This window comes from Hibiscus syriacus, unplaced genomic scaffold, assembly GCF_006381635.1.
Source record: "Hibiscus syriacus cultivar Baekdansim isolate YM2019G1 unplaced genomic scaffold, ASM638163v2 tig00002841_pilon, whole genome shotgun sequence".
Lineage (NCBI taxonomy): Eukaryota > Viridiplantae > Streptophyta > Magnoliopsida > Malvales > Malvaceae > Hibiscus > Hibiscus syriacus.
Genome location: NW_024061948.1, coordinates 1,101,692 through 1,129,573, shown reverse-complemented (window position 1 = coordinate 1,129,573; position 27,882 = coordinate 1,101,692). Strand labels below are relative to the sequence as shown.

The 27,882-nt window shown below is 38.6% G+C and overlaps 1 protein-coding gene across 1 annotated transcript; it reads right to left on the bottom strand.

Moving 5' to 3' along the window:
- Positions 1–70: 70 nt before the first annotated feature.
- On the bottom strand, positions 71–27,585 carry LOC120159116 (bromodomain and WD repeat-containing protein 3-like). Its single transcript, XM_039169782.1, is given in 26 exon segments — positions 71–276; positions 359–417; positions 603–1,070; positions 1,072–1,182; positions 1,291–2,937; positions 2,939–3,136; positions 3,217–3,614; positions 3,710–3,764; positions 4,182–4,241; positions 4,344–4,440; positions 4,940–5,010; positions 5,096–5,176; positions 14,554–14,624; positions 15,336–15,504; positions 15,641–15,719; positions 15,900–15,977; positions 16,059–16,162; positions 16,279–16,394; positions 16,472–16,566; positions 17,006–17,112; positions 17,214–17,291; positions 17,396–17,505; positions 25,512–25,751; positions 25,981–26,135; positions 26,337–26,685; positions 27,336–27,585. Coding segments are annotated over 25 exon segments (5,196 nt in total). The 5' UTR covers positions 26,681–26,685; positions 27,336–27,585; the 3' UTR covers position 71.
- Positions 27,586–27,882: the final 297 nt, after the last annotated feature.

Below are 27,882 nucleotides of genomic sequence, written 5' to 3'. Positions count from 1 at the left end.
TCAGCAAAAAAAATTAAAAAAATATGTATCTTTTAATTATCTACAAAGATGGCTCTTCACTATGGATGTATCTATGAAGGTTGCAAAGATGAAAATGTCCGCGAAAAGAACTCGGACAGGCGTCTGAGTTTAGATAAGAGCTCTGCATTTCTCCCAAAGTAAGATTCCGCGTTCGACAACATGACCTGAATATCGTGCTGCACTGCGTCTAAAGTTCGATAATAGTTGTTCTCCAACCTACACTGAATAACATCAATTGATAACGGCACAGGGTACCTGCCAAAACACCGCGATTTCAAACATTCAGTCATACTTTAAACCTCAAGGCCACATAGTCTTTGTAGGTATGAAGGTTTACCTGTTTGTAAAATTAGACTTCTGTGAAACTTGCTTCAATTTATTTACTGCGTATTGATCCTGCAACATTTTAAAGCAAAAGTTAATAAGAATTTCAACCCAATGCAAAAGTGTCGCCTGAACTTAGCTTGAGTGAATTGATTTGGCAGGTCTCATAAGTTCAAGCTTGGATGCTGATCCAGCAGTACTTGTCATTAATTACTTGAAGTTCAGGAAAAAGATAAAACTCATATCTTGCCAGATACCTGAGCTTCGTGTGAAGATTTCTCCAATGTGGTAAACGCCAAAAGTAGATTATCTCTGATCTTAATATCAATATGAGGCTGCTCCCACTGCATATCAGCATCAAAGAGTTCCCATGGACTGTGAAGTTGTGGTTTCGTGGGCTCGCTCCTGTACCGAACAGTGAAGCTTTCCCACGGACTATCAGGAAATTCACAAGATTTGGCCTGCACAGCCACAATCCGGCCATCCCACCAGCTTCCACCATCTCCGCTGTCATCTTTCCACCAGACTTTGCACTTAGCCCTGGGGCTCCATCCCTTATTCATAGCAGCATCAAAGCGAGTTCTTTCTACCATGAAGTCGGGGAAACTAGTCATATCTGGGAAAGTCAAGTTAAATGATCTGTCGAACATGCTGGAAGAAGGGTCTGTAAATTTGAGTGTCATTTTACAGCGACTATCCCCAGAGCCCGGAGACGTAGAATATTCAAAGCCCTTCAACTCGGCAAAATTCCACTGCCCTTAACATGTTCCCTCCTTTCGACGAAGTCCAAGGTCCTGTTTCCTTCAAGCCAGTATGAGCTGTATATTCTTGATGCCCCTGAAGAATAAAAGCTACCAAATGTAAATAATTTTGTAACTAAAGATACCAACAATCAAAACTACAGTATAACAGGAACAGCTAAAAATAATTAGTATTTCATCTTACCTGTCTCAAGTATACAATTTCATCACTTAGTTGGGGAATATAGCGAGACCCTTCCTCATGTGTTGTCATCATTAACCATGACCCTTTTCTGGCTGATTGACTGGGTTTCCGTATTGGACTAGGGTCATTGAAATAGGAATTACTTCTCCTATTTCTAGTAGACCTTACTGCCATCCTTGAACTTGATCCCCATTCCTCAGTAGGAAGTTGAGACCCATTTGTAGAACTACCCCAGATGCTTCTATGTACATCTTCTGATTGAAGTTCATGCCCTTTCAACCTGCTGGACCGTTTAATAGGAGCCCCATTTGTTGAACCCTCGTGAAGATCCTCTATCATACTTCTATCAAGGTTGGATTCAATTGTAGTGCTTGCTACCATAGCACCAGCATTTTCTGAATTGGACCTATCTCTCTGTGTCTTTGATCTTCGATAAACAACATTATACATCTTTTTAGAATCTGGTAGTAACCCCACCAAATCAACTTGGGCATCTAATTCTTGAAACCCATCACCTTCATTATCTGAACAGATATCATTGAATCTATCAACTAAGGGTACCTCTGAAACTATGTCCTTTGCCCTCTCTGAGGAGCTATCATTTAATGCGTCATTTCCACCATTCGCATGACCTCTTGAAAGTTTCAATTTCAGCCCAGGATTTTCATTGTCAATAGTTGTACTTTTTGAGAAAATTCTTAACTTCGTTGAAATAGGCATATGGCCCTCTTTTACCACATAAGGCTGTCCATTCAGATGAGAAGTTAGTGCATGTATATCCTCGAAAGATCTGTTAACCCATTTTGGTGATTCGGGATATTTTATATGTTCACTAGGACCTGAATGGTCCTCAGCGTTAGTTGGATCATCCCGAAGTTCCACTTCACTCCCAAGATTCTTCTCCAACATTGTCACCTTACCAATGATATCCTCCTTGCATGTTTTGATATCTGTATCCAGGGATACAGTAGCACAAGCCTTTTCTGGTTTTACATATCCATTGACAACATTTTCTTTTTCTTTATGGTCACCAAGCCATCGCATAGATCCAGTATGTGCATCCGATGACACTGGTTCACCCAATTTCAGACGTCTGGAAGTACGAGCCTTAACTCCTCCCCACTTAATTGCCCCATGTCCCCCATTTTTGTATCCTTCAATCAGGTCTAAATGATCTTCAACCTTGTCTGATTGCCCACTTACTCTACCAATCATGGTATTGTTAGCATCAACAGAAGAACACACCATATCTGGCGAGCTTATATGTTTTACACCACCTTCAGTAGCTTCTTCAGAAGCTTTCCACGACAGACCTATTGAATTTTTCTGTACGTCAACTTTTCTTTCAATTGTGCTTTCAGGTAGCACAAGTTTGTTTGGATTCCGGGCAGGTAATTTAAGGACCAATCTTCTCCTATTCCCAGCATTATGAGATTCAGGAAGTACATTGGTTTTAGCAACATCCTCGGGCTCACCAAAGAAAACTTCTTTTCCTTTTGAAAGTTTGATTTGTCCATTTGGCAAATCTCCATCAGATTCATCACTCTCAATGTATGAATCTTGTATCATAGATTCACTATCAGATGAGTCACCTTCAGAATCATATTCATCTTCCCCATCAGTTGACGTTCCAGTTATTTTAGAAAAGAAGTGTAAAAGCATTGCGTGCAGCAGCTCTTCGAGGTCTTGATGATTTTGAAGAAGTTTTTGATGTAGAAGACCTTCTCCGTAAAGCTTTCCGTTCATTTTTTGATTTCCTAATAGGGCCATTACTGAAGGAGTTGCCATCGCATTCATCCAAATTCCTTCTTTTAACACGCCTACCGGAAGATGTCATAAACTCAATCTGCAGTGGAGGAAAATTCAAGTTAACCAAGTGCCTCTAAAAATGTTAAAATATAGTAATGAAAAGGATATTAAACTTACTTCAGCCTTCAGTTTTTTCCTTTTTGATCGACGAAGGGGATCTTTATGAGTATCACCAATCTCACTGTTTTCCGTACTGCACTCAGGATCACCAGAGAGATAACCTAAACTTCCTTGCTCCCCTCCTGTAGAGTACTCCTCAATTACATTATACTCTGAATCATTATCATCACTTTGCACTTCAATTTCTGGTTCCCAATCCATGGCATCTAAGAATGCTGGCAGTGGAGCAGCGATTGCATCTAAGTCTGCTAAAGGCGGGATTTGGTAATCCTGGTCTAGAGTAAAGTTTGGCCCCACAGAAAGGTTCAAAGCACAAGGTTTCCACTCCAAACCTAAAGCACCTAATCTTCTTTTCTGGTACATGGTCTGATAGGGTTCTGTGTATGGTATCATCCCTAAAATTTTCAAACCCAAGCAATCATTAACCGAGAGGATGGATAATGGAATAAAATGAACCAATAATTTGGGGCAACTATGAGTAGAGTTAAACCTGAGTCACAAAGAAGATCTTGCATATTCCGCCTATACGTAGTAAGCTGAGTTTCCTGAATTACAATGTCAAATCATCATAATGTATTCTTCACAAAGGTGTAAAAAGCCAAAACTGCTATAGACCCAAATGTCTAGAAATGAGGTCAAAATCATTGATGGCATATTAGCTAGAGTACATTTTTAACATAAACTTTGATATGATCCTCCATCTTCTCTTTCTAAATACACATGTGGATGCAAAAGCAATGCAAATGAAGAGAGAAGAAAAAAAATTCGAACAAAAAAAATACATTAGTCCCGGTAAAAATGACACAAGGGCAATGAATCAAGCAGTAAATATTATCCATTTTAAGCTTTAAGATGATGGCGCTAATAGAGAACCATTAGGCTGACTTCTCGGTATTTTAAATGCAAGTCCACCATATAAAGGAAAGCTGCAACAATACAAGTTAAAAAAATGGTCAACCAACCAGATCAAGTGAATTCCCAGAGGTGTCATGTATAAGTGGTCGAAAATCACCCAGAAAGAACTGTTGAAGTTCACACAGAGTAAGTATAATTAAAAGCTGTTGAAACTAGTTTTGACTCGGAATAAAACCATATGAAATATAACAAGGTAAAATACAAGGTACCTGATCATATTTGGCATCCTTCTGAGATTCCCCTTGGCCTGTATTTAGTATGTATAATTGACCAACATCATCTGAAAGTATAATGGATGTCCCATCCCTATTTTACAAATACAGTGAAGTGTAACATGATATAGTAACTATGATATCGCAATATAAAACACAGGGAGAAGACTTCTCATAAAGATTCAAACATAATTTAAACGAGGAAAAGATAAAGTTTGCAATACACCTAACTGATAATACTTAATTCTATTTGCGAATCCAACAAAAGGTCATACGCATCACAGTGGAATAAGGGATGGTGAGACGGGGTAGGGATAGAAGGGAGTAAAGAGTAAGTTTCCCCTTGTCTAGATACCTAGGAAAGAAAAATGAAGAGCAACACCTTATTTGATTAAATGGTGAAAGGGAAGGAACACTATGAATTATCATTAAGCAACCTATTCATTTATGCATATCAAGTATTTCCTGTCAAACAAAATAACACGACGCTAAACCATGCTTGATAAGATGAACAAAGATAATTAATTTTTAATTATACAGAACTGACACACTAAAAAAAAGTTTCTAATCAATCATTCTCCAAGTGAACTTACGATGAAAACTTTCCATCAACCAACTTGAAACGAGCAATTTCATATATTCGAATTGGTGTGCCTTCCCATATCTACGGCCAAAAGAAAAATAAAACAAGTCAAGCAACAGAGAAGACCCAAAGATATTCACAGAGCATGAAGGAGATTGAAACTCACATCCCAGACAATAGTTCTTCCATCATAGCCCGCACTCATAGCTATCCGTGGGTTGAAAGGATGAACATCCAAAACATATGTCTTAAATAAATGAGTAAAATGGTCAGATATAACTATGAAACAACTTGGCATCCAGCATTAGACACCCTCAAATCACAAGCATTCGAATTGGAAATAATAATGTAAACATGGGACCAAACAAAGCAGAACAGAAGCTATTCAAAATCTGATTAAAGACGATTTCATGGTGGTACACCAATAACAGTCGGTAACTGAATTCTGATCCAGGGGGCATACAGTATTTTACATTTGCTCGAATGTTCAATAGTTGTGGTCCAGTAGGTCTCATTTTGGCACACCAAACAAAGCAGAACAGAAGCTATTCAAATCTGACTAAAAACAATTTCATGGTGGCACACCAATAACATATCAGTAACTGAATTCTGACCCAGGGGGCATACAGTATTTTACACTTGCTCGAATGTTCAATAGTTGTGGTCCAGTAGGTCTCATTTTGGTAAGATAAGATTGTAACATCCCAAAATACGGGTTAGTGACTAAATCATAAAACTTCAGAGTTTGGTGATTTAAGTGGGATATTTGTATAGTCCGATGATTTGTTCGGAAATATTTCCTGAAAGTTTTTAGTAATTATCCAAAGAATTAAAGGGCAAAATGGTCATTTAACCATTAAATGATTAATTTGTGTTATATGGAGGATATATATGGGGGAAAGGGGTAAGAAGAATATATCTTCTTCTCCTCTTTTTCTTCCATACGAGAGAAAGCCATAACAAAGGTAAGGGTTTTCTGATTTGTTGGCTATTTGTTAAATTAAAGGTTAGGTTTTGATCATTAGATGATAACTAAGCTTAAGGAAAGCTTAAGTTGTCTTATAATCAAAAGATGAAGAAGTTATAAGAGATTTAAGAAAATGAGTTTTTATATGAAATCTTGAAATAGAGTTGATAAGTTGAATTTGAAGTTAAATTTGACTTGTCATCATGCTAATTAAGGAATATGAAGTGTTAGAATTGTATTTAGAACATATTGAAATTTGAGTATGATTCTTGAATTTCATATGAAGAATAGGATTTTGAAGTTATAGATGATTTTCATGAATATAAGTTGGTTTAAGTAATGGTAGTTGAGTTTAATGACATGATAGGGGTTTAAAATAGAAGAATTAAGTGAAAATTGATGATTTTCGGGCTTAAAATACAATTTCTGGGCATAGGGAATCGATACCCTATGAAGGGAATCGATTCCCCTTCTAGAACGAGAAAATTTCCAGGATGTCCAGGGGGTATCGATTCCCCCTGGGGGGGGTATCGATTCCCCCCTAAAGGAAAAATAAAATTGGGTTCAATAATCTAGCTTAAGTTGTTAACATCAAGTTTAAGGTTTAGGCTTCTGATAGTTGTTTTGAAATGTTATATTTATGTAGATATTGAGCCTAAACAAGTTCCGGAATAATCAAAGGATTATAATCGAATCAAAGCAAGGCTAAGGTGAGTGCAATTTTAATTGTACTTATATTATTGAACATTGGCTTGCGATGAGCTAGTGATGGAGTTACTATGGTAAAAAGTGACTCTTAAAATGTTAATTGATTTGTGATTCTTATATATGCATGAATACATGAAATGGGTATAGGTTATTATATATGTTATATGATATGCATAGACATAAGAGCATGAAACATAAGATATGTGATATATGCTATGAGACATGATCAATGTGAAATGAGATAAGTTATGTGAATATATGAAATGATATATGAATATGCAATACATGATACATGTGATATGATATGAAATACATGGTTACACATACATGTGGTATGTGACAGAAAAGAAAGAATAAGTGATGAGAAAAGTATTCATCGTAAACGCCCATAGTATATGATACGAGAGCTATAGGTATAGTTGGCATGCCAAGAGTCGAGGGTATTGTACTCCTTCGGGACGTAGTCCTTCGGGACGCAGTGGTCCTACGGGACATATATAGCAGTCCATCGGGACGAATACTGAACAAATGTTCGGTGCCCCATGAGGGAATTTATACGAGCTGTGATGACAGCATTGGTGCACAACCTCAATATACTCGCATACCTCTATTCTCAATAATATACATGGGCAACAACAACGACAATTGAAATATAAATTAAAGTGAAAGTGATGCATAAAGGTAAGTTTAATGTGTGCATGACTTGGTTATATATGTCATAGGAAATATATATCCATGCATATTGAAATATCATGATTAAATGGTAAGAATGTATATTCATGAAACTATTGTTACATGTTTATTTATTGCCTCACTAAGTCTATGACTTAGCGTGTAAGTGATTTACATGTAGGTACCAAGAAACGTGAAGAGCAAGAATAGAAGTGGTAAGGATAGTATTTTTACTAGAAGATCAGATCAGAAGTAATCGACAAAGTATGTATTTTGTTGTGTATAGAGTGTTGGCATGTAATAAGTCGTTAATTATGAGCACTCTGATCGAGTTTGTATTTTGTAGTCTCTTCTATGTAAATTAAAGTATTTTGTTTTATATAAAGTTTTAAATTTCCCGGGAATTTTCTTTAAGTGTCAAGGTTTTAAAAGTCAATGTGACACCTCGGACTCGTATTCGGGTCGGGTACGGGTTGGGGTGTTACAAAGATTCTCATATTGTCCTTAGTTTTATACAATTTGGAAGTCCTTAGTTTTATACAATTTGGAACTTGTCCCCGAGCCTACATGTAAAATTTCAAAAAAAATCAATCTGATTGTTCTCAAAATAATAGGTTGTCTGGTTGGAAGGCAAATTCTCTAGCGTTAGCTGGGAGGGTGGTGTTGATTAAATCTGTTTTGTGCTCTCTTCCCACTTACTTCCTTTCTTTATTTCGAATTCCAGTTTCGGTGCTGCAGAAATTAAACTCTATAATGGCTACATTTTTATGCGGGGGGGGGGGCGACTGATGAAAGAAACATTCATTGGGTGAACTGGGGTTTGGTCAGTAAGCCGAGAAGGTTGGGGGGACTAGAGATCCCGAACTTAGCTATTCTGAACAGAGCATTGTTGGGTAAATGTATGGAAGTTTGCCTCTGAAAAGGATTCTTGGTGAAAGAGAGTAGTTTGTTGTGTGAATAATTTGGACCTGAACTCCAAAATGTTAGAGGGTTTTTGACTGCTCGTGCCTCTTGGATTTGGAGAGGAGTGCTTAATAACTTCTTTTCCAATGATGGGTTTGGTGATTGCATTAGGAGTAATTTGCGGTGGAAAACTGGAAATGGCCATTCTGTGGTATTTTGGAAGGATGCTTGATTGGGAGAAGCCCCCTCAAAGATTTGTTCCCTAGATTGTATGCTCTTTCGACGAATAAAGAGGGGAAAGTAGTGGAGTTTAGGGATAACCATACTGCAGGTTGGGTGTGGGATATTCAATTCAGAAGAAATCTGGTGGATTGGGAGATTGAACAATGGTTGCAACTGATTTCTGTGCTGAATAACACCTCTTTGTCTCATGATGAGGAAGATTGCTGGATTTGGTTAGGGAATGGAGAGGGCTGCTTCTCTACTAATTCATGTATCAAGATTTTCTTGACTCGGATGGTATTGAGGGGAATCAGGAGTTTTGGGACAGGAATATTTGGGTAGGGATAGCTCCTCGTGTTGAAACCTTCTTATAGCAAGTAGTACATCAGAGAGTGGCGGTTAAGGAGGAATTGTTAAAGCGTGAGTGGCTGGTATTGAAGATCCCTTATGTCCGTTGTGTGGCAGATTTGGGGAAACTGTTTCTCATCTTTTTCTGCATTGTGAGTTTGCTTGGGGACTGTGGCCAGATTTTTTAATTTGTGGAATACTGCTTGGGCGATTCCTAATAAACCCTTAGACTGTATCACTCAGTGGGATGAGCTTCTTCCGAACTCTAGTATTTGGAAATTCATTCCAAGGGCAGTCTTGGGACGGTTTGGAAAGTCAGGAACAAAGTTATTTTTAAGAATGGGAAGCTGGATGTGGTGCTGTTATTCTTTATTGCTCGTTTTAGAATAGTTTCTTGATTTGCTGCTAGTTTCGATAATGCAGATTCCTTTCGACTCCCTTGTGGGTTACTTAACACTTGTTGATTCAATGGTTAGTCACAAAGCAAGATCCCAACCCTCTTGCTGGGTTCCTCCTCCAGTTGGGTTCATTAAGATTAATGTTGATGGAGCGATGGTGAAGGGGTGGAACAAAGGTGGTATAGGAGGTCTGATTAGGGACAGCAGTGGTAAGTTAATCCACTGGTTTTCTGAAAAGGTTGGGGGTGGTACTTCGATTATGGCAAAACTTTTGGCGATTAAGAGGGGTTGTGCTTGCTTATTGATTCTGGGGAGGTTCTTAATCAGAGGATTAGTTTAGAATAGGATTCTACAAATGCGCTGAAGTGGATCAAAAATTTGGATTTAAGTACCCCTTTATTCCAATCATTGGTGAAGGAGATCGTCTCTATTATGGAAGGGATGGATATTATGTTAAGGCTTATCTTGAGGGCTGCCAATTGGGAAGCGGACAGATTAGCTAAGGATGGTATAGGTTGATTAGCTGCCTTTGTATTTGGGGAGTTGGAGTGTTTGTTGCACCTTATTTCTGCAGGTTTTGTTCACAGACTTATGTAGTTAGTGTTTAGGCTTTCCAGCAGATAGTGGTTGTTAAGTCTTATGCTTTCTGGGAAGGTTTAGTTTGTTGTAAGGGTTGGCAATGTATTATTCTTCAGATCAATAAAATTATAGGCGCTCTTTTCCTCCTTTCAATGCCCTCATGTTACTTTCATAACATGGAGGGTCAAAAGGGGGTTTTTAATGAGGCCTCATCTTCTATCAAAAAAAAAGTAAGCTGGTTATGAGAGTTGGCTATTAAATTGCAAAATTCCACCCTTCCCCATTTGTACCATACCTAAAATAACACAATTATATGAGAGAATAAGTAGATTGAACTACCAATGGAGCATGATTAGAAATCGATCACCAACTAAAATATGGCAATGAACTCATTTCTCACTTTTTTGCAAGAAAACAATAAGGCTAAGAGCAAGAAAGCAAATGTAACATCACAGGTCAGACATTAGGTGGGAATTGTCAACAAGGGTGCTCCATCAAAATATAAGAAACAAGCAACAAAATGATGTCAAGAGCTCGAATAAACAGTACAAGGAATGCAATGCGGCTTTTAAATTAGAAGCGAATAATCCAGCCAAAATATCACCCCAAATGACATACACCAGCTAAAATGGAAACCACATATATTGATCTGAATTGTTGCATAATAATACAATAAATATAGAAGAAACATATTGAAGACCATATATTTTCTACTTTAAACATGAGAAAATAAGATGATGATTGCGATAATAAGAAGAGGACCAGACCGACGGATAAAAAAATGAGTGAGAAAGTTAGTGAGAGAGTGCGTGTGGAGTCGAGAGGAAATGTTTCTCCTGGTAGAGCTAGAGCAACGCCTGGTGGTGGATCGTGGGTAGCTTTCATAGACAATCTTAGTAGAAGAGTGCACAGAAGTGTTTTATGGAATCGTTTTAGCCATCATGGAAAGGTGGTTAAGGTGTTCATTCCATTAGTTAATAGGATACCAAATTATAAGGATAAAACTTTTGCCTTTGTGCACTTTGCAAGCAAGGAGGATTTGCTTAATGCAATGAGTAAGATGAATAATGTCTTTGCATCCTAGATCTGTTTCTGATCATAATATCATTTTTTTTGGAAAATAAGGAATGTAATTGGGGGCCAAAACCGTTTCGGTTGTTTAATTGTGTTAGAGGAAAACAGGTTTAATGAGATGATGAAATCAGAGTTGTGGAGACTCAACAGAGGGGCGAATCCAGTGCCCATCTCCAAAATTCTCAATCGGGTGAAGAAAGTGGCAAAGAGGTGGTCGAGGAGGGATTATCTACAGCTGCCAGGAAAAATCAGTATGTTGGAGAGAGGAATTCAGAATATGGAAATAGATCTGCAATTAGGGCTTCCCAGTGTCTTTGAAATCTATTGTTGAAGCAAAGAGAGAATTATGGGAGCTACATAAAAAAGAAGAATCGATTTGGTTGCAAAAGTCTAGAATGAAGTGGAGTTTGGAGGGAGATAAGAACACTAGATTCTTCCATCATAGTGCGGCAATTAGAGGGAGGATAAATTGTATTAAATCTCTCAAGGTTGACAATGCAGTCACGGAAGATCCCAGTGTTATCAAAGCCAATGTGGTGAAGTTTTTCAAGGGGTTGTTTAATCAAAAGAATACCTTGAAGGTGGAGGATTTTAATCTGGATTTTTTTAAATTATCGGAAGGACAGTGTATAGCTCTGGAGAAGCCTTTTTCGGAAGAGGAGGTATGGGATGTTATCGTTCATTCGGATATTAATAAAGCCCCGAGTCCAGATGGCCTGAATTTAGGCTTCTTTAAGAATTTTTGGTCCGTTTTGAAGGATGATGTGATGTTATTTTTTAAGGATTTCTTTGTGGGAAATGAGTGGGACTCGGAGGTTAATTATTCCTTTATTTCTCTCATTTCGAAGAAGATAAATCTGGAGGGGTTGGAAGACTTTAGGCCAATTAGTCTAGTCGGAGGGCTATATAAAATTCTATCAAAGGTTTTGGCTAGAAGATTGAGTGTGTATTAATGACATAATAAGTCCGTCTCAATTCGCTTTCATTCCGGGAAGGAATATTTTGGACTGCTCGTTTATTGCAAACGAATGCATTGACTTTTGGAGAAAGAAAGGGTTGGAGGGAGCAGTCTTCAAAGTGGACTTTAAGAGAGCCTATGATTCGGTTGATTGGGACATTTTGGTGAAGATTATGAGTAAAATGGGGTTTGGTGATAAGTGGAGGTCATGGATGTATCAATGGATGTATCAATGTATGTCTTCAGTTTCCATTTCGGTTCTTGTAAACGGGTCTCCTACAGAGAAATTTCACCCAGCGAGGGGTCCGAGACAGGGTTGTTCGTTATCGCCATTGTTGTTTAATTTGGCTGGCGAGTTACTGCATCTACTGCTAACTAAAGCAGTTGGCATGGGACTGTTTTCAGGTTTTGATTTAGGTGCCCAAGATAGGGCATTTAAACTTTCGTATTTGCAATTTGCGGATGATCTTATTATTTTCAGTAAAGGCTCTTCTCGTGATTTGAGGAATGTTAGAAGAGTGCTATTAATATATGAGTTAATGGTGGGGTTGAAGCTAAACCTAGCTAAGAGCAGAATTTATGGCATCAATGTTGAGAATGGGGTGGTAGCTTCTTGGGCTAATGACAATGGATGTTCGGTAGGTTGTCTTCCATCTGATTATTTAGGATTACCCTTGGGGTACAAGAGGAATTCGGCTGCCATGTGGGATCCAATTGTTAAGAGGTTCCATGTTAAGTTAAGTGGTTGGATGTCTAATTCCCTGTCGCTTGCTGGAAGGGTGGTGTTGGTTAAATCAGTTCTGTGCTCGCTCCCCGTTTATTTTCTTTCAATTTTCAAAATTCCAGCTTCTGTGTTAAAGAAATTGAATTCCATAATGGCTTCATTTCTGTGGGGGGGGGGAGCGGCGGATAAAAAATGTATCCATTGGTTAAAGTGGAATTCAATTAGTAAACCAAAAAGGATGGGGGGTCCCGAACTTATCTCTTTTGAACAGGGCCTTATTGGGAAATAGGTTTGGAAGTTTGCATCTGAGAAACAGTATTGGTGGAAGAGGGTGGTATGTGGTGTGTATGACATGGAACCGAATTGTATAATGTTGGGGAATTCGTGGCCAGCCCGTGCATCATGGATTTGGAGAGGTGTGGTGAAGAATTTCTTTACAGCTATGGATTTGGGGATTGTATTAGGAAGAATATGCGTCTGAAGACAGGGAAGGGGAACTCTGTGTAGTTCTGAAATGATGTTTGGTTGGGTGATGTACCTTTGAAAATAAGGTTTCCTAGACTCTATGTTCTCTCGAGCAACAAGTTGGGGAAAGTAATGGAGTTTAGGGTTAATAATGGCGCTGGCTGGGTGTGGGACATTCAAATGAGGAGGAATTTGGCGGATTGGGAGGTTGAACAGCTGTTGTCCTTATTGAACAATTTTCCTATTACGCCATGTGTAGATGATTGTTGGATTTGGTCAGGGAATGGAGAAGGTCGTTTTTCAGCTAAATATTGCATGAATTTTTTCCTCGATCAAGATGGTACTCAGCAGGAGATATGGGAGAGGCATATTTGGGTTGGGATAGCTCCTCCTCGAGTGGAGTCATTTATTTGGCAAGTTGCTCATCAGCGAGTGGCGGTTAAGGTGGAGTTACTGAAGCGTGGTGTGGCAGGGATAGTCGATTCTTTATGTTCATTGTGTGGTCAAGAAATGGAATCAGTCTCGCATCGATTCTTGCATTGTGAGGTCGCCTGAAGTCTGTGGTCTAGATTCTTGAATTGTTGGAATTTGTCTTTCGTGATCCTTAGAAATATCATCGGCTTTTTTAATTTGTGGGATGATTTACTTCCGAAGTCTTTGATATGGAAATTTATTCCAAGGGCGTTGATGTGGTCAGTGTGGAAATGTAGAAACGAAACGAGGTAGTTTTTCAGAAAGCAAAGCTAGATGTGGTGAGACTGTTCTTTATTGTTCGTTTTAGAATAGCTTCCTGGTTTGTTGCTAAGCACAAGGATGTGAATATCCCTTTAGATTCACTTGTGGGCGATTTAAAACTTGCTGATTTAGTGGGTAGACAAGGAAATGGTATTCCTAAATCAATTTGCTGGGTTCCTCCTCTGGATGGTTTTTTAAAGCTTAATGTTGATGGAGCGATGGCTAAGGGCTGGGATAAGAGAGGTAATGGTGGTTTGATCCGGGACAGCAAAGGGGCGTTGCTTCATTGGTTTTTGAGAGTATTGGGGGTGGTCCTCCTATCTTGGCTGAATTATTGGCGATTAAGAGAGGGTTATGTCTTCTGGATGATTTAAACTCTATTATTTTTCATAGGACTATTCTTGAATCAGATTCAAGCACTGCTCTGAAGTGGATCTTGAATCTGGGGTTATGCACTCCTATGTTTCAAGTATTGGTGAAGGATATTGTCTCCCTTTTGTCAGGGAAGGATATCATTTTCAAGCATATTTTGAGGGCTGCAAATTGGGAAGCTGACAAACTAGCTAAAGATGGGATAGGGTGATGTTATGGCATATGTCTGTTTGGGTTGAGGTGTAGGAGTTTTATTTCTTATGCTTAGCTGTTGTGTTTAAGTTTTATGTATTTTTGGGTTGTGTTTGCAAACGCTTTGGTCTGTTTTTGTTGTTCTATTTGTTTCATCTAATATATTTTAGGCACTCTTTTCCCCTTTTTCGTCCTCCATGTTACTTGCACAACATGGAGGGTGAAAAACGTGGTTTTTAATGAGGCCTAATTTTCTATAAAAAAAACATGAGAAAATAATTCAGGCTTGGAAATGTAAACAACTTACAGAATCAGTGTGGCCAGACAAAGAATGTACCAAGCTACCATCAGCAGCATTCCATACACATATTCTGCAATCTGCATCATAAGAATGTGTTCTTTAGACAAAATTTGCAGCTACTTATGCCCTAGTCCAGATAACCTTTAAAATTTCCCAATTGGGTGTAGAACCAATATCGCAAAATGGTGAGCAGCAAATACAGCCTAAACAGAGTTAAATTTTTACTCAATTAAATGGTAGAAAAGCATCCATGTTGATTTCTTAAACTTTTGTCACATTTGATTGAAACCTTCCTGATGACCAACCATAGACTAGTTTAACAAAAAATACAGCTGCAACTCTTTCCTTTTTTTTTTCTTTTTTTGGGGGATAGGGGGTGGAATTCAGCTTCAACACTATTACGACAGTTTTAATAAGCTATACATTGCTAATAACATTCAACAGATAGACATGAAAGTTGTCATGGGAAATGAAGGTCCAGGTCGACCACTCTAACTCTAAAAATCTTTGCAGATGCATAAGAAATGGAATTAGTTACAGGCATAAATAAATGAAGCATCAAAGGCAAGTTATGTTCGACATATCATCAGGGTGACCACGGGAAGTTTTAACTCCAGCTACATGTGAGTTCCACCTTTTAACATTTTCTATTCTTTGAAGGAGGGGAGGTGTTGCATCAGCTTTTGATGGGTATGAGAACAAATTCTTTGGTCAAATGCAAGTCATTTAAATTTTATGCTCAAGGCTCCAAAAAGTTGCCAAAAAAAGATCAGGTGAAGAATAAATACCCATGATGGCAGCAAGGACAAAGCGGTTATCTAGGCTCCAGATTATCATATTTACACCACGAGGAGTTGGAAGAATTCTCTGGCGTGGACCTCCTCTTGGTGGTTGTGGAGGCAATGGTGGGGGTGGAACTTTAAGATGATAGTGTTTACACCAGCGACCCACTTTACCCTGAAACAAGTAACAGAAATAGAAGTTTCTAAATAGAACAGGCATTAAGGGGAAAAAGAAAGGTTGAAACCATAAACTTAATAAATAATTAAGGCCTTGGAAAAAGGCAGTTAAGAGAGGAACTGTTTATAGTTACATGTGATCTACGAGATCTTGGAATCCAAATAATTGCACTGCCATCACGGGAACAGGTAACAATGTTATCTTGAGAAAACCTGGAACATCATGGACCACATCAGACAATGAAAAAACTGTAAAGTCTAATTATAAAGTGGAAACTAAGAAGTCCCTAACAACACCTGGTCATCGACAGGATTCTTGAGGAACGAATGGACCCACACAGAAAAAAGAGCATGCACACACACAAGAATACAAGACTTGAAGAAAATACCCACCAGGAGTTTCTAAATTTGGGAACACTCTCTTCTTTCAAGCAATCTGCCGTAGAATATCTTGATGAAACAGAACAACCACTGCAATTTAAGGCAGTAAAGTAAATTGAAATTTATATTCTATTAATAAAATATCTGAGCAATAGAGTATGATAAACAGACCTGAATTGCACATAATTTACATCATTTTCATGTCCAGCTAACACATCGATCTCATGAATTGGTTGGTCGGAATCATCTGCATTGGGTTTAGAAGCAATCCATACCTGCAGATGATTGACAAAATAAAATTCTACACCTAAACTAGCACAATTACAAAAGAGAGGGTAAAGTCGGACAAAATCTTGGAATAGGAACTCATAGCAACAGGCATAATGTGTACCCTAGCTAAAGTGTCCGAGCTACCAGTGACAAAGACAGTTCCATTAGCATTGAAAGCACAACAAAAAATTTGATGGCTCTGTTGCACAGAAGTTGAAGATGAACCGCTGTTCTTTCCTGCAACCATTTTAACACTGCTATGTAAAATCCATCCATCAAGGAGCTTTAAAATTATGAATACTAAGGTAACAAACCAGCTAAAGAATCTGAAGGCTTCGGAACATATATACGGGGACGGATTTCAGCATTCCTAGCATCCCATATCCTACATGTTCCATCATCAGATGACCTGCATAATGTCAAGAAACCCTACATTTCATTTCAATGCAAACAGAAACCATGTACCAAAAGCTAACAACAATCGTTATATTAACCACAACCACAAAAGTGAAGGACTAAACTAAAAGATTTATAAGAAAAACACAATAGCGGAAATAAGGAAATAAAATAACGCAAAGCAATCATATAATCACCAAAATCATAGGGAAAATAACCATACTGGTAATACCTATGAAACTGAAAATATTAAAAGGACAGTTTTTGATGCTTCAGAGTTGGGCTTTTTTTTTCTTTCTTTTTTTATTGTTGGGCAATTTGAACTTGTGTTAGATGACATTATAGGGCCAACTACTTACTTAACTTCTAGTTGAGGGTGACAAAGATAACGGAATTTGGCAGTTTTTACGGCTATTACTGAAAAAGATGAAGAGAGTAGGAATCAGTCTTACGATAGAAGCTGATATACAGAGCCTGGCCTAGGACTAAAAGCAATGGCAGTAACAGCTCCAGTATGTCCTCTAAGAACTGAAATTGGTTGTCCATCTGGCAAGTGCCACTGTCAGCAAGAAGGAAATAAAATCAGTATCATCAAATAAAAATACGATATTTTTGAGCAGGAATAGAAGCAGGCATCAAGAAGATGCAAGGGATTCTTACAACACGAATAATGCAGTCATTTGAAGCGGACGCCACTATAAAATTATTGGAATTGACAGCCAGGTCAGTTATGTCACCCTTTCATCCAAATAGAATTAATGTAACATGTAACTGAAGAAATCAAAGATAGAACCAACAACAACAACAGTTGCAAGATGTGCATTATGGCTCATAAAACTCACCTCATGTCCACGGCAGCTAGCCAAACAATATGCAGTCTCCATAGACCAAATTTTCACAAGACGGTCATCAGAACCAGTAATAACATACCTCCCAGATCGATCAAATATTGCTGCAAGTAGTATAAAGTCAAAAGAAAACAAACTCAAGTTCATGATGTCAAGAAAAGACTCATCAAGTTGGGGGTTTGTGAGTGCAAGCAAGAAAATTATCAAATAATGTGTTCAATAACAGAATGAAAAGATAGTAGAGAAGGGGGAGAGGGATGGGCTGACAAGCATGTATGCATGCTTAATTTATGACAAACAAATGGGCCTAATTAACTCAAATCTGAAGCACATTGTATCAAGTTTACTCAGGGATACGATTGTTCTTGTTCTTTTTTTGAAATTATGTGTATTTAGAATCACAATTGCAAATACAGATAATACATATCTGAATAACTATCACAAGAATTAATCATTACAAGTATAATTTGGGTTTTTTCAAGAGGTTCTGGCCTGTTCTTAAGGAAGATATTATGATATTTTCGCAATTTCTATTTGGGGAAAGAATGGGAACATGGAATAAACCATACATTTATCACTCTCATCCCAAAGATCTCAAACACTGGTGGCCTAGATGATTTTAGACCTATAAGCTTAGTTGGTGACTTATACAAGATCATGTCTAAGTGTCTATCGAGGAGACTACGGAGTTGTATCTCAGATTTAATCAGTCCATCTCAATTCGCTTTTATTCCCGATAGAAAAATTTTGGATTGTTCCCTAATAGCTAATGAAAGGATTGACTTTTGGAGGAGAAATGGTTTAAAGGGCTGTGTTTTTAAAGTTGATTTCAAGAAGGCATATGATACTATCGACTGGCCTATTTTGTTCAAAGTAACGAGGAAAATGGGCTTTGGTTCTAAATGGAGTGATTGGATTTCGAAATGTATCACAACAGCATCTATTTCAGTCTTGGTTAATGGGGTTCCTTCTGAGGAATTCCCAACGGCTAAGGGTCTTCGCCAAGGTTGTTCCTTGTCTCATTTGCTTTTTAATATAGTAGGTGAACTTCTGAATTTACTGATTCTTAAGGCAGTTTCAGAGGGGTTGTTTTCGGGTTTGGTCATTAACAGGGAGGAGGGGAATTTTAATTTATCTCATCTTCAATTTGCTGATGATCTCATAATCTTCTGTGGTGCATCGAAGAAGCAGATTTTGAATGTGAAGAGGGTACTGCGAGTGTTTGAAATTATGTCTGGTCTTCAGCTGAATTTGAAGAAGTGTAAATTGTTTGGGGTTATTTCGAATGAAGAGGAAATCAATGAATGGGCATCTGCTATTGGTTGTTCAGTGGGTAACTTTCCTTCAAAGTATTTGGGACTTCCTCTCGGAGCACACAGAAATTCTAATCTACTGTGGGATCCAGTGGTTCAGAGTTTCAATAAAAGGTTAGCGGGTTGGAAAGCATCATCCCTTTCTATGGTAGGGAGGCTGGTTTTAATTAAATTTGTCCTATGTTCACTCCCTACATATTTTTTTTTCATTGTTCAAGGTTCCAGCTTCGGTCTACAAATCATTAGATTCTATTATGTCCATTTTTTTATGGGGTGGAGGTAATGGGAAAAATAAGATCCATTGGGTTTTTTATGGGGAAGTTCGGCAGAAAAGAAGAACATCCATTGGTTGAATTGGAAGTCAGTGTGTAAGCCAAAGAAATTGGGAGGCTTAGGGATTCCGAACTTGCTGCTCTTGAATAGGGCTCTTTTGGGGAAATGGGTTTGGAAATTTGCTTCGGAAAAGAGCTCTTGGTGGAAAAAAGTGGTGTGCAGTGTGATTAATTTGGATACAAATGCTATGATGATTGGGAATAATTGGATAGTGAGAGCTTCTTGGATTTGGAGAGGAGTTATTCAAAATTTCTTTTCTACTGATGATTTTGGGGATTGCCTTAGAAAAAACATGTGTTTGAGAGCTGGAAATGGAGAATTAGTGGAGTTTTGGAATGATACATGGCTGGCATTGTTCCTCTGAAGGAACAGTTTCCAAGACTTTTTGATTTATCGAATAACAAAAGGGGTAAAGTAGCAGATTTCAGAGTGAACAGTAATTCAGGATGGGTGTGGGATATACAACTGAGAATAAATTTGGTGGACTGGGAGGTTGAGCAATAGTTGCAACTTATTTCATTGTTGAATAGTACGACTCATTATTGGAGGAAGATTGTTGGATATGGTTAGGGTTGTTTTTCAGCTAAATCGTGTATAATAAGGTTTTATGACCAGGAGGGTAATGAGGGTGAGGAGGGTAATTGGGAGAGGCATGTTTGGGCAGGGGTTGCTCCTCCACGGGTAGAAGCTTTTGTTTGGCAAGTTGCCCATCAAAGAGTAGCAGTGAAAGAGGAGTTGTCGAAGAGGGGAGTGGCTGGGATTGAGGACCTCTTATGCCCGATGTGTGGGAAGGGGGAGGAGTCGATTTCACATTTGTTTTTGCATTGTGAGGTGGTTTGGGTTCTGTGGTCTAGATTTTTTAGGGGCTAGAATGTTTCTTTTGTGGTTCCTAATAAGGTGATTGACTTCTTAATTTTGTGGGATGAGTTAATTCTGAGATCTACAATTTGGAAATTCATTCCAAGGGCGATGTTGTGGTCGGTTTGGAAATGTAGGAACGAGATTATTTTCCAGAAAGGGAAAGTGGATTCTGCACTGCTATTCTTTCTTGCTAGATTCAGAACTGTTTCTTGGTTTGGGGCGAGATTCAAGGATATTAATATTCGTTTCGATTCTCTAGTTGGGGATTTAAAATTGGCAGACTCGATTGGAAGACAGAACCATAGGAGCGTTCCTACTTCTCGGTGGGTACCTCCGCCAGAAGGTTTCATTAAACTTAATGTTGATGGGGCAATGGTTAAGGGATGGGACAAAGGAGGAATTGGCGGGTCTGATTAGGGATGATAGAGGTTTAAAACTAGGAACTTTCTCTGAAAAAATTGGAGGTCCTCCTATTCTTGTAGAGTTGCTGGCGATCAAAAGAGGTTTAAGTCTCATTGAAGAGTTGGGATCTTTTCCAACTCAGAGGATTATCTTGGAATCAGACTCGACCACAGCTCTCAAGTGGATTAAAAATCCAGATTTATGTACCCCGTTGTTTCAGTCCTTGGTAAGAGGCGTAGCTACTTATGTGGAAGGAAAGGGTATCATCCAATACATATTGTGAGAGCTGCTGACTGGGAAGCGGATGAGTTGGCAAAAGCTGGTATAGGATGATCAGTGGTTATGAGTTATAGTTATTAAGTTGGGGTGTTCATTGTGTTTTTTTAAGGGGTTTGGTTTTTAGTGCTGCAGTTTGTGTTTATGTTGTTAAGTCTTATGTTATAAGCAGACCATGGTTATGGATTGGTTGTATGTTATGTTCAAAATTAATACAATTCAGAGGCGCTCTTTTCCTCCTTCCTATGTCCTTCATGTTACTTATATAACATGTAGGATATGAAGGGGGTTTTTAATGAGGCCTATATTCTATCAAAAAAAAAAGATTCATTGGGTGAGTTGGTCCACTGTGTGTAAACCGAAGATTGAAGGCGGATTGGGGGTTCCGAATATAAATGTGGTAAACAGAGCACTTTTGGAAAAATGGGCTTGGAGGTTTGCCAATGAAAGGAAGGCGGCTTGGAAGGAAATGATTTGCACCAAATACAAAATGGATTCATCTTAAATGCAGTTTGACAGTAAGGTTACACATAAATTTTCTTGGATTTGGAGATCTATGGTGAATAAGCATTTCAAAGTAGATTCGGTTGGATGTCAAATTAGAAGCAATTATAGTTATCAAGTTGGTAATGGGAGAATTATTCGGTTTTGGCAGGATGTTTGGGCTATGGATAATCCGTTAATGGTCATTTTCCCAAGATTGTTCTCCATTGCAGTAAACAAATCTGGTAAATTATTCCAGTTTGGAGAATATAAAGCGTAGGGCTGGTTTTGGAATGTTCAATTGAGAAGGGAATTGAATGATTGGGAATTTGAGCAATGGACTAATTTGATGGTTGTCATTTCGGATTTTTCTATTTCCGATGATTCCTCTGATGGGCTGATTTGGAAGGGCACTGGAGATGGGGTTTTTTTTTGTAAAATCGTGTGTTTAATCTATGTTATTCGGGGACTACGGGTTCGGAGGAAGCACATTTTTGGAAGAACGTTGTTTGGAGGAGCCTGCTGCCTCCTAGAGTGGAGACTTTTATGTGGCAAGTGATTTTACAGAAGCTGGCAGTGAAGACAGCTCTGGTTAAAAGAGGTGTAAAGGGCATAGATGATCTTTTATGTCCTTTTTGTAAGCTAATGGAAGAGTCCCCCTCATTTATTCTTTTCTTGTTCGGTTGTTTGGTCAATTTGGAATAAATTCATGCGTTACTGGAATATTCCATTTGTTTTTCATGCAGATGCTAAAAGCTTTCTCCTAGCATGGGTTGATTTGAGGACCAACTCTCTCATATGGTCATTTATTCCTGGAGTGGTCCTATGGACAATATGGAAAACTAGGAATTCTATTGTATTTGAAGGAGGGAAACTAGATCGAGCTGAACTATTCTTTTTAGCAAGGTTTAGGCTTGCTTCTTGGTTTTTAGCAAAAAATAATCAGGTTTCAATCTCCAAGGACTCTCTTATTGTTGATCCTTCTTTAGGGGATTCTTGCTTGTCCCACTCTAATATGATTTTATCTAAGTTGCCTTGGTCCCCTTCTCCCAAGGGATTTATCAAACTTAATATGGACGCTGCTATTACTAGTGATTAGAAGAGAAGTGGTTTAGGTGGTGTTCTAAAAGATGTGTCTGGTTCGATCCTAGGCTCTTTTAAAGAGTGCTGGTCCGGGGCCTCCAACCTTGATGGAATTGAAAGCTATCCTAAAGGGTTTATCTTTCTTTCACTTTATCCAACAAAGTTTTAAGGACCGCTTGATTATTGAGAGTGATAGTAGGGTGGCAGTCGACTGGGTTAAGGAAGTTGCTTTATGTCCTGATGTTTATGTTCACATTGTTAGAGACATTATTCAAAAGCTTAGAGATTGTGAAGGTGTTATTAGATGAGTTAATAGGACAGCTAATCTAGAGGCAGTTGCCCTAGCTAAGGCTGGTATTGGTTGATCCCTATGTTGTTTTTAAGGGATGTTTTCTGGTTTCCTATCTCCTTAAGGAGTTAGGTGTTGTATTCCTATGTACTTATTTTATTGTTAATGAAATCCTAGGCACTTAAAGTAAATCAATCCACAAGACCCAGGCGTTTTTGAAATTTTCTCCCCCCCGACATCCACCCGGTGTCCACCGCTGTCGTCCGCCACCCGCCGCCGCTGTCAGACATCGAGCCGGCCGCTATGTCCGGTGGCTGTTGACCACAAAAACTTCTTGGTTTTTTCGCCTCAACACCAAAATCCCGGATCTAGGTATCGTTACGCCAGGGTGAGTCTACAACTCAGTGGATCTTGGACGGGGCCCTTCGACTAGCAGCTATTGGCGACGCATCTTTTTCTCCGACGAAGGTGCGAACTTTCACAGCAGTAAAGCCTTGCGGAAGCTCCCGCTTCTTCTTGGTTCAAGACATTTTTGTTTTCATCCATCATTTCATATTTTTCTCCGACGAAGGTGCGAACTTTCACAGCAGTAAAGCCTTGCGGAAGCTCCCGCTTCTTCTTGGTTCAAGACATTTTTATTTTCATCCATTTCATCTTTTTCATCGCCGTCAGCCGACGTTCTTCATAGCCGTCCACCGTCCTCTGTCGCCCGCCGCCTCTCTCCGTCATCCGTTCGCCGCCGTTTTTCCTCAGAAAGATCATCTCCCCACTCTGATTCCTTCTTCGGGACTAGTTTATCAAGGTCTTTTATTCGGCGTTGATCTAAACGCCTTGGTTTTCCGATTCTCGCCGGAGTTCATCACAAATACATCTTCTTTCCACTGGGCTCGTCGTTTTCTTGAGAACAAAACACTTTTTATCCTACCTTCCAGACTTGTGGTCATTCTACGTGTATTTGTTGCTAACCAATGAGACAAAAATAGAACAATGGTTCTGCCAAGCTGTTCTACGGTCCAAACGCCTTCATCCTTTGCAGCCGAGCTTTCTCCGCCATCACACCCTTCTCATCACGAGGAGGTTCGTACTATCTTCATTATGGGTCTGCCTGATGATGTCAAAGAGAGAGAGCTGCAGAATCTTCTAAGATGGCGTCCAGGTTTTGAAGATTCTCATTTGAGCTATAAGGGAGAAAAGCCTAAGGGTTTTGCTCTCTTCTCAAATAAAGAATTTGTAGTTGCTGCTAAAGATGCCCTTCAAAAAATGGTTTATGATTCTAAGTTGAAGTCCCTTTTACACATTGTGATGGCAAGGAAGAATCTTGTTGTTAAAAGAGGTTTAATTACTGATTCTGATGCTTTTGACAAATTTGGACGTTTTCCTGTTCCTCCAGTACTGCCATTGCCAAATCCAGCTTGTGCAGCTTTTCCTAGTATTCATGTACCTGTTAAAACTGGGTGTTGCGACGAAAAGTCTGCAGTAGATGGTGCCCACGACAGAACCAGGAAATCTACCACAAAGGAGTGCAGTATTGACAAGTCTGGATGTTACACGTTATTTGTTGAGAATTTACAAGAGAAGATCCATTGGAAGAGGTTTAGATCTTTATTTTGCTCTCACGGTCGTGTGCTTGATGCTTTTATTCCAAATAAAATAAATGCAAAAGGAGTTTGCTTTGGTTTCATTCGTTTCGCTTCAATCGAAGAAGCAAGGAGAGCGACCTCAAAAATGAATGGCTCTTTTATCGACGGTAGCAAAATTGGTGTTTCTTTTGCTAAATTAAAACCTCGTCATTCCTATTGGAGAAAGTCTTCCACAGGTGTTCTCCGCAAGTCCGGGATGGAAGATGATTCGAGGAATAATCATTATACAGTTGAAGGTGTTATAGATGATGAAAAACTTCAGTTGTTGAGTAATTGTCTAGTGGGGTGGTGCAAAAACTTTATTAAAATCGGTCATCTCGCTAGACAAATGCATACAAAGGGCCTAACTGGCTTCTCCTTAATGAGAGTTGCTGGAAATGCGGTATTAATGATTTTCGAAGACTCTGCTTCATTGAGAAGTGTGAAGAACGATAAATCAAAGACTCTCGCAGAGTGGTTCTCCATAGTCGAAGCTTGGTCAGAGAGTTTGGTATTGAAGTATCGCCGAGTATGGTTAGTTTGCGACGGTGTTCCGTTTCACACATGGAATTGGGATACTTTCAAGAACATTGTTGATAGTTGGGGTCAGTTACTAGCTATCGATGAAAGCTGTCAGTCACCATCATCCTTTGATCGGGCAAAAATTCAAGTCCTCGCAAAGGCTGGTGCGAGAATTTATGAGACGTTGGAATTAAAGGTTGGTGACAACTCCTTCAAGATCATGGTGCATGAGATAGATCCTTCATTCAAGCCAAACTCTTGGGCTCCTGAAGAAGACGAATCTCATTAGATCTCGTCTTTCTATTTGTGGTTTGATTTAGTTTGTATGGTTGCAGGTGTTGCTTTTCTTTTGTAGTATGTTATGTTGCGTTGTTTTAATCCTATTGTTGGAGGTGTAATTAGAAATAAGGTGATTAGTCTGTGATTATGGATGAGGTTATATGAGGTTAAGGTGTTTGTTGTAATGGTGTATATCACCGTAAGAGGTTATTACGTGTAATCTTTTGTATTGGGTATTATTATTAATAAACTTTGAGGTACTCTTTTCTTCCTTCCAATGTTCGTTAACATACTTCTTAGTACGTGAACGAATACGAAGGGAGTTTTTAATGAGACCTCCAACTTCTATCAAAAAAAATCCCAGGGCACTCTTTTTCTCCTTCCACTGATTAAGGAATTGTTTTCAAGCTCCATTAATCGTGAAGGAGGTTTTTAATGAGGCCTAAAATTCTTATCCAAAAAAATATATGTTCAAACAGCGACCACACCTAGTGGTACTTAAACCAGAATAAATCTAGACTGAGAACCCACACATGGTGGGATTCAAACCAAGGACATCAACGGCCCCAGGGCCTCAACCATGCCATAGAGCTAAGGCCTCATTGGCAGGGATATGATTATTCTAAACATATGAAAACACAAAAATATACCACAATAGACAGCATTCCGGTGTCCTCGTAATCTCTTGATATTTTGCATCTTCTGCACCATAGTTGATGGTTCTGCAATGGCATAACATGCTGCACGAATAGATGGTGCCCGATGATGTCTTGTGAAACCACCCCCAATTTCCCTTAAACCCAGCCCACGAACCTGATCTGCATGCATATGAGGCCAACGCATATGAACAGGAGGATGTTTGGCTTCACTTTTTCCTTGGTTGCCATCATCTGAAGAGAAAAAGAAAATCAAAATTGAGAATAACTTAAAATTAGTGGCAGAAGGAAATTCATGAAGATAAAAAAATGGAAGCAAGAGCAACAGAAGTTATTTTATAATCCAATTAAGTAGTATCCCAAAAACCAAAAAGTAATTGACTTCATCTAATATTTTTGGTAAATGGTTTCCGGGTTTAAAGTGTGAAGAAATATGTTCCATGGCTCAAATAAAACCACCTACAGCTCAAAAGAGAAAAGGAGCCTGTTCCTAAAAGTGTGGGAACATCAGCAGCATTTGGAATGTGTCTCGCACTTTTGCCTTCAGATTGGGAAGGCGCAGTTGATAACAACTGCTTCAATAGCTTTATTAAGTGATCCGTTTCAATGTGAGGATTCCTACACAAGCATAAATGCCACGAAAAGGAAGTCAAACTTTTTCATAAAATGCTGCATGAAACAGATAAAATGTCTGTTACTACTTGGTTATAAAATAAGTTGCTTTTTTCATTTGAAATAACAAAAACAGATAACAAATTTACCACTATTCAACAGACATTTTATAATCACTTGAAACAAAACTAAAAGCAAGTCTCATACCTCTGCACCAACTGAGCATAACTTAAAGGAAATGACATGCCATCATCATTTTCTTGTCCGCTGTGTTCCCCTGCCCTTGAATACCAAGCATGATACCTTCTAGGTAGAAGTTGGTTTTCAAGCAGTTCATTCCAAAGCTGTCCATATGTTTTTCTACAAGGGCTGATTGAAAGGAAATGCATAATCAAAAAGTAAACTTCCCTGAGGTCAACATCTACATCACGCTTCTCAGAATCATCCGTGTCTGCATTTGCAAATTGAGCTTGCACCTTAGTGGAAAAACGCAAAGGCTTCATCTTAACAGAAGGAGAATCACTGGAGGGAACATATTTCTGGAGAGCCATATCACCTGCAAATTAGAAAAATACAATCAACAAAACTACTTGTGACAATTCTACCTGATTTGCACATGACTACAATAAATGAATAAGAGCTGAATAGCAACACGTATAGCAGAAAGATTCTTTCAGTCCAATGCAACACCACCATGAGAAATATGCGAGGAAAAAAACCTATGATATCAGCATAAACGCAAAACCCTCCAAACCCGAAATTGAACATACACAAAATATAACAGCAAAGTGATTTCAGCAGGCACTAGAATCAAAATTCAGCATCTGGGTTCTCCCAATAGATTCCTCAATTAAGGAATTCACTGCAAATTCATTCAAATATCAAAGCATAAGCAATGAAATAGCAAATATCCATCTACAACATACCACGTGGACTAAACGGAAGGGCAGTCACCGGAAACAAGAAAGACCCTTCCACACATTAGAAAATTCACAATGCAGAGACCTGTAATAGCAATAACAGATCAAAACCCCTAAATACAAATGATTTCCACCGCCAACAATCAATAACATAAATTCTAAACTCAAAAGGTAAACAAAGAATAGCCTAATTCGACATTTAATGAGATAAATGAGCAAAGAAGTAAAAGGAAATAAAATTTCGAAAAGAAAGGAAAAGAATAACCATAAGTATTACTAAGATTACATTCTTTTCAGGAGTAAAACGATTCGTTTTGGAGGTTTCAGAGTTATCTTCTTCAACTTAAAAAGGAGGATTTAAAGTGAGAATGGGGATCGAGTGGGAGAAGATAATCGCTAAAAAATTTATTCCAATTAAATTCAAATGGAGAAATTCGAAGAGGATAGCGAGTGAGGGGCACGCGCGAGATGATTTTTTTTTTTTTAAGAATTATAAGAAGAGCTCTGCCTGTGTGTTGGGGTTTTCAGAGAGAAAACGAAGGTATTCTTAAAACGAGAGAGATGCGGAGGAGAGAAAAGAACGAGAGAGAGAAATAGAAGATGAGGGAACCGAGGCTTCAACGCAGCGTTTTATATCTTTTTTCAACGCACCTCTATCTCGGTTAAACTACATCATTAATCGTCATAATACTATCTTTCTCCTATTTTGATCACCTTAATAATTTTTTCTATATAATTAACCACTATGTCAATGGCACATTTTTATTTAAAATTAAAAGTAGTATTGAATTGATACCATTTTTAAAATATTGTGTCTAAATTTTGTTTCGATT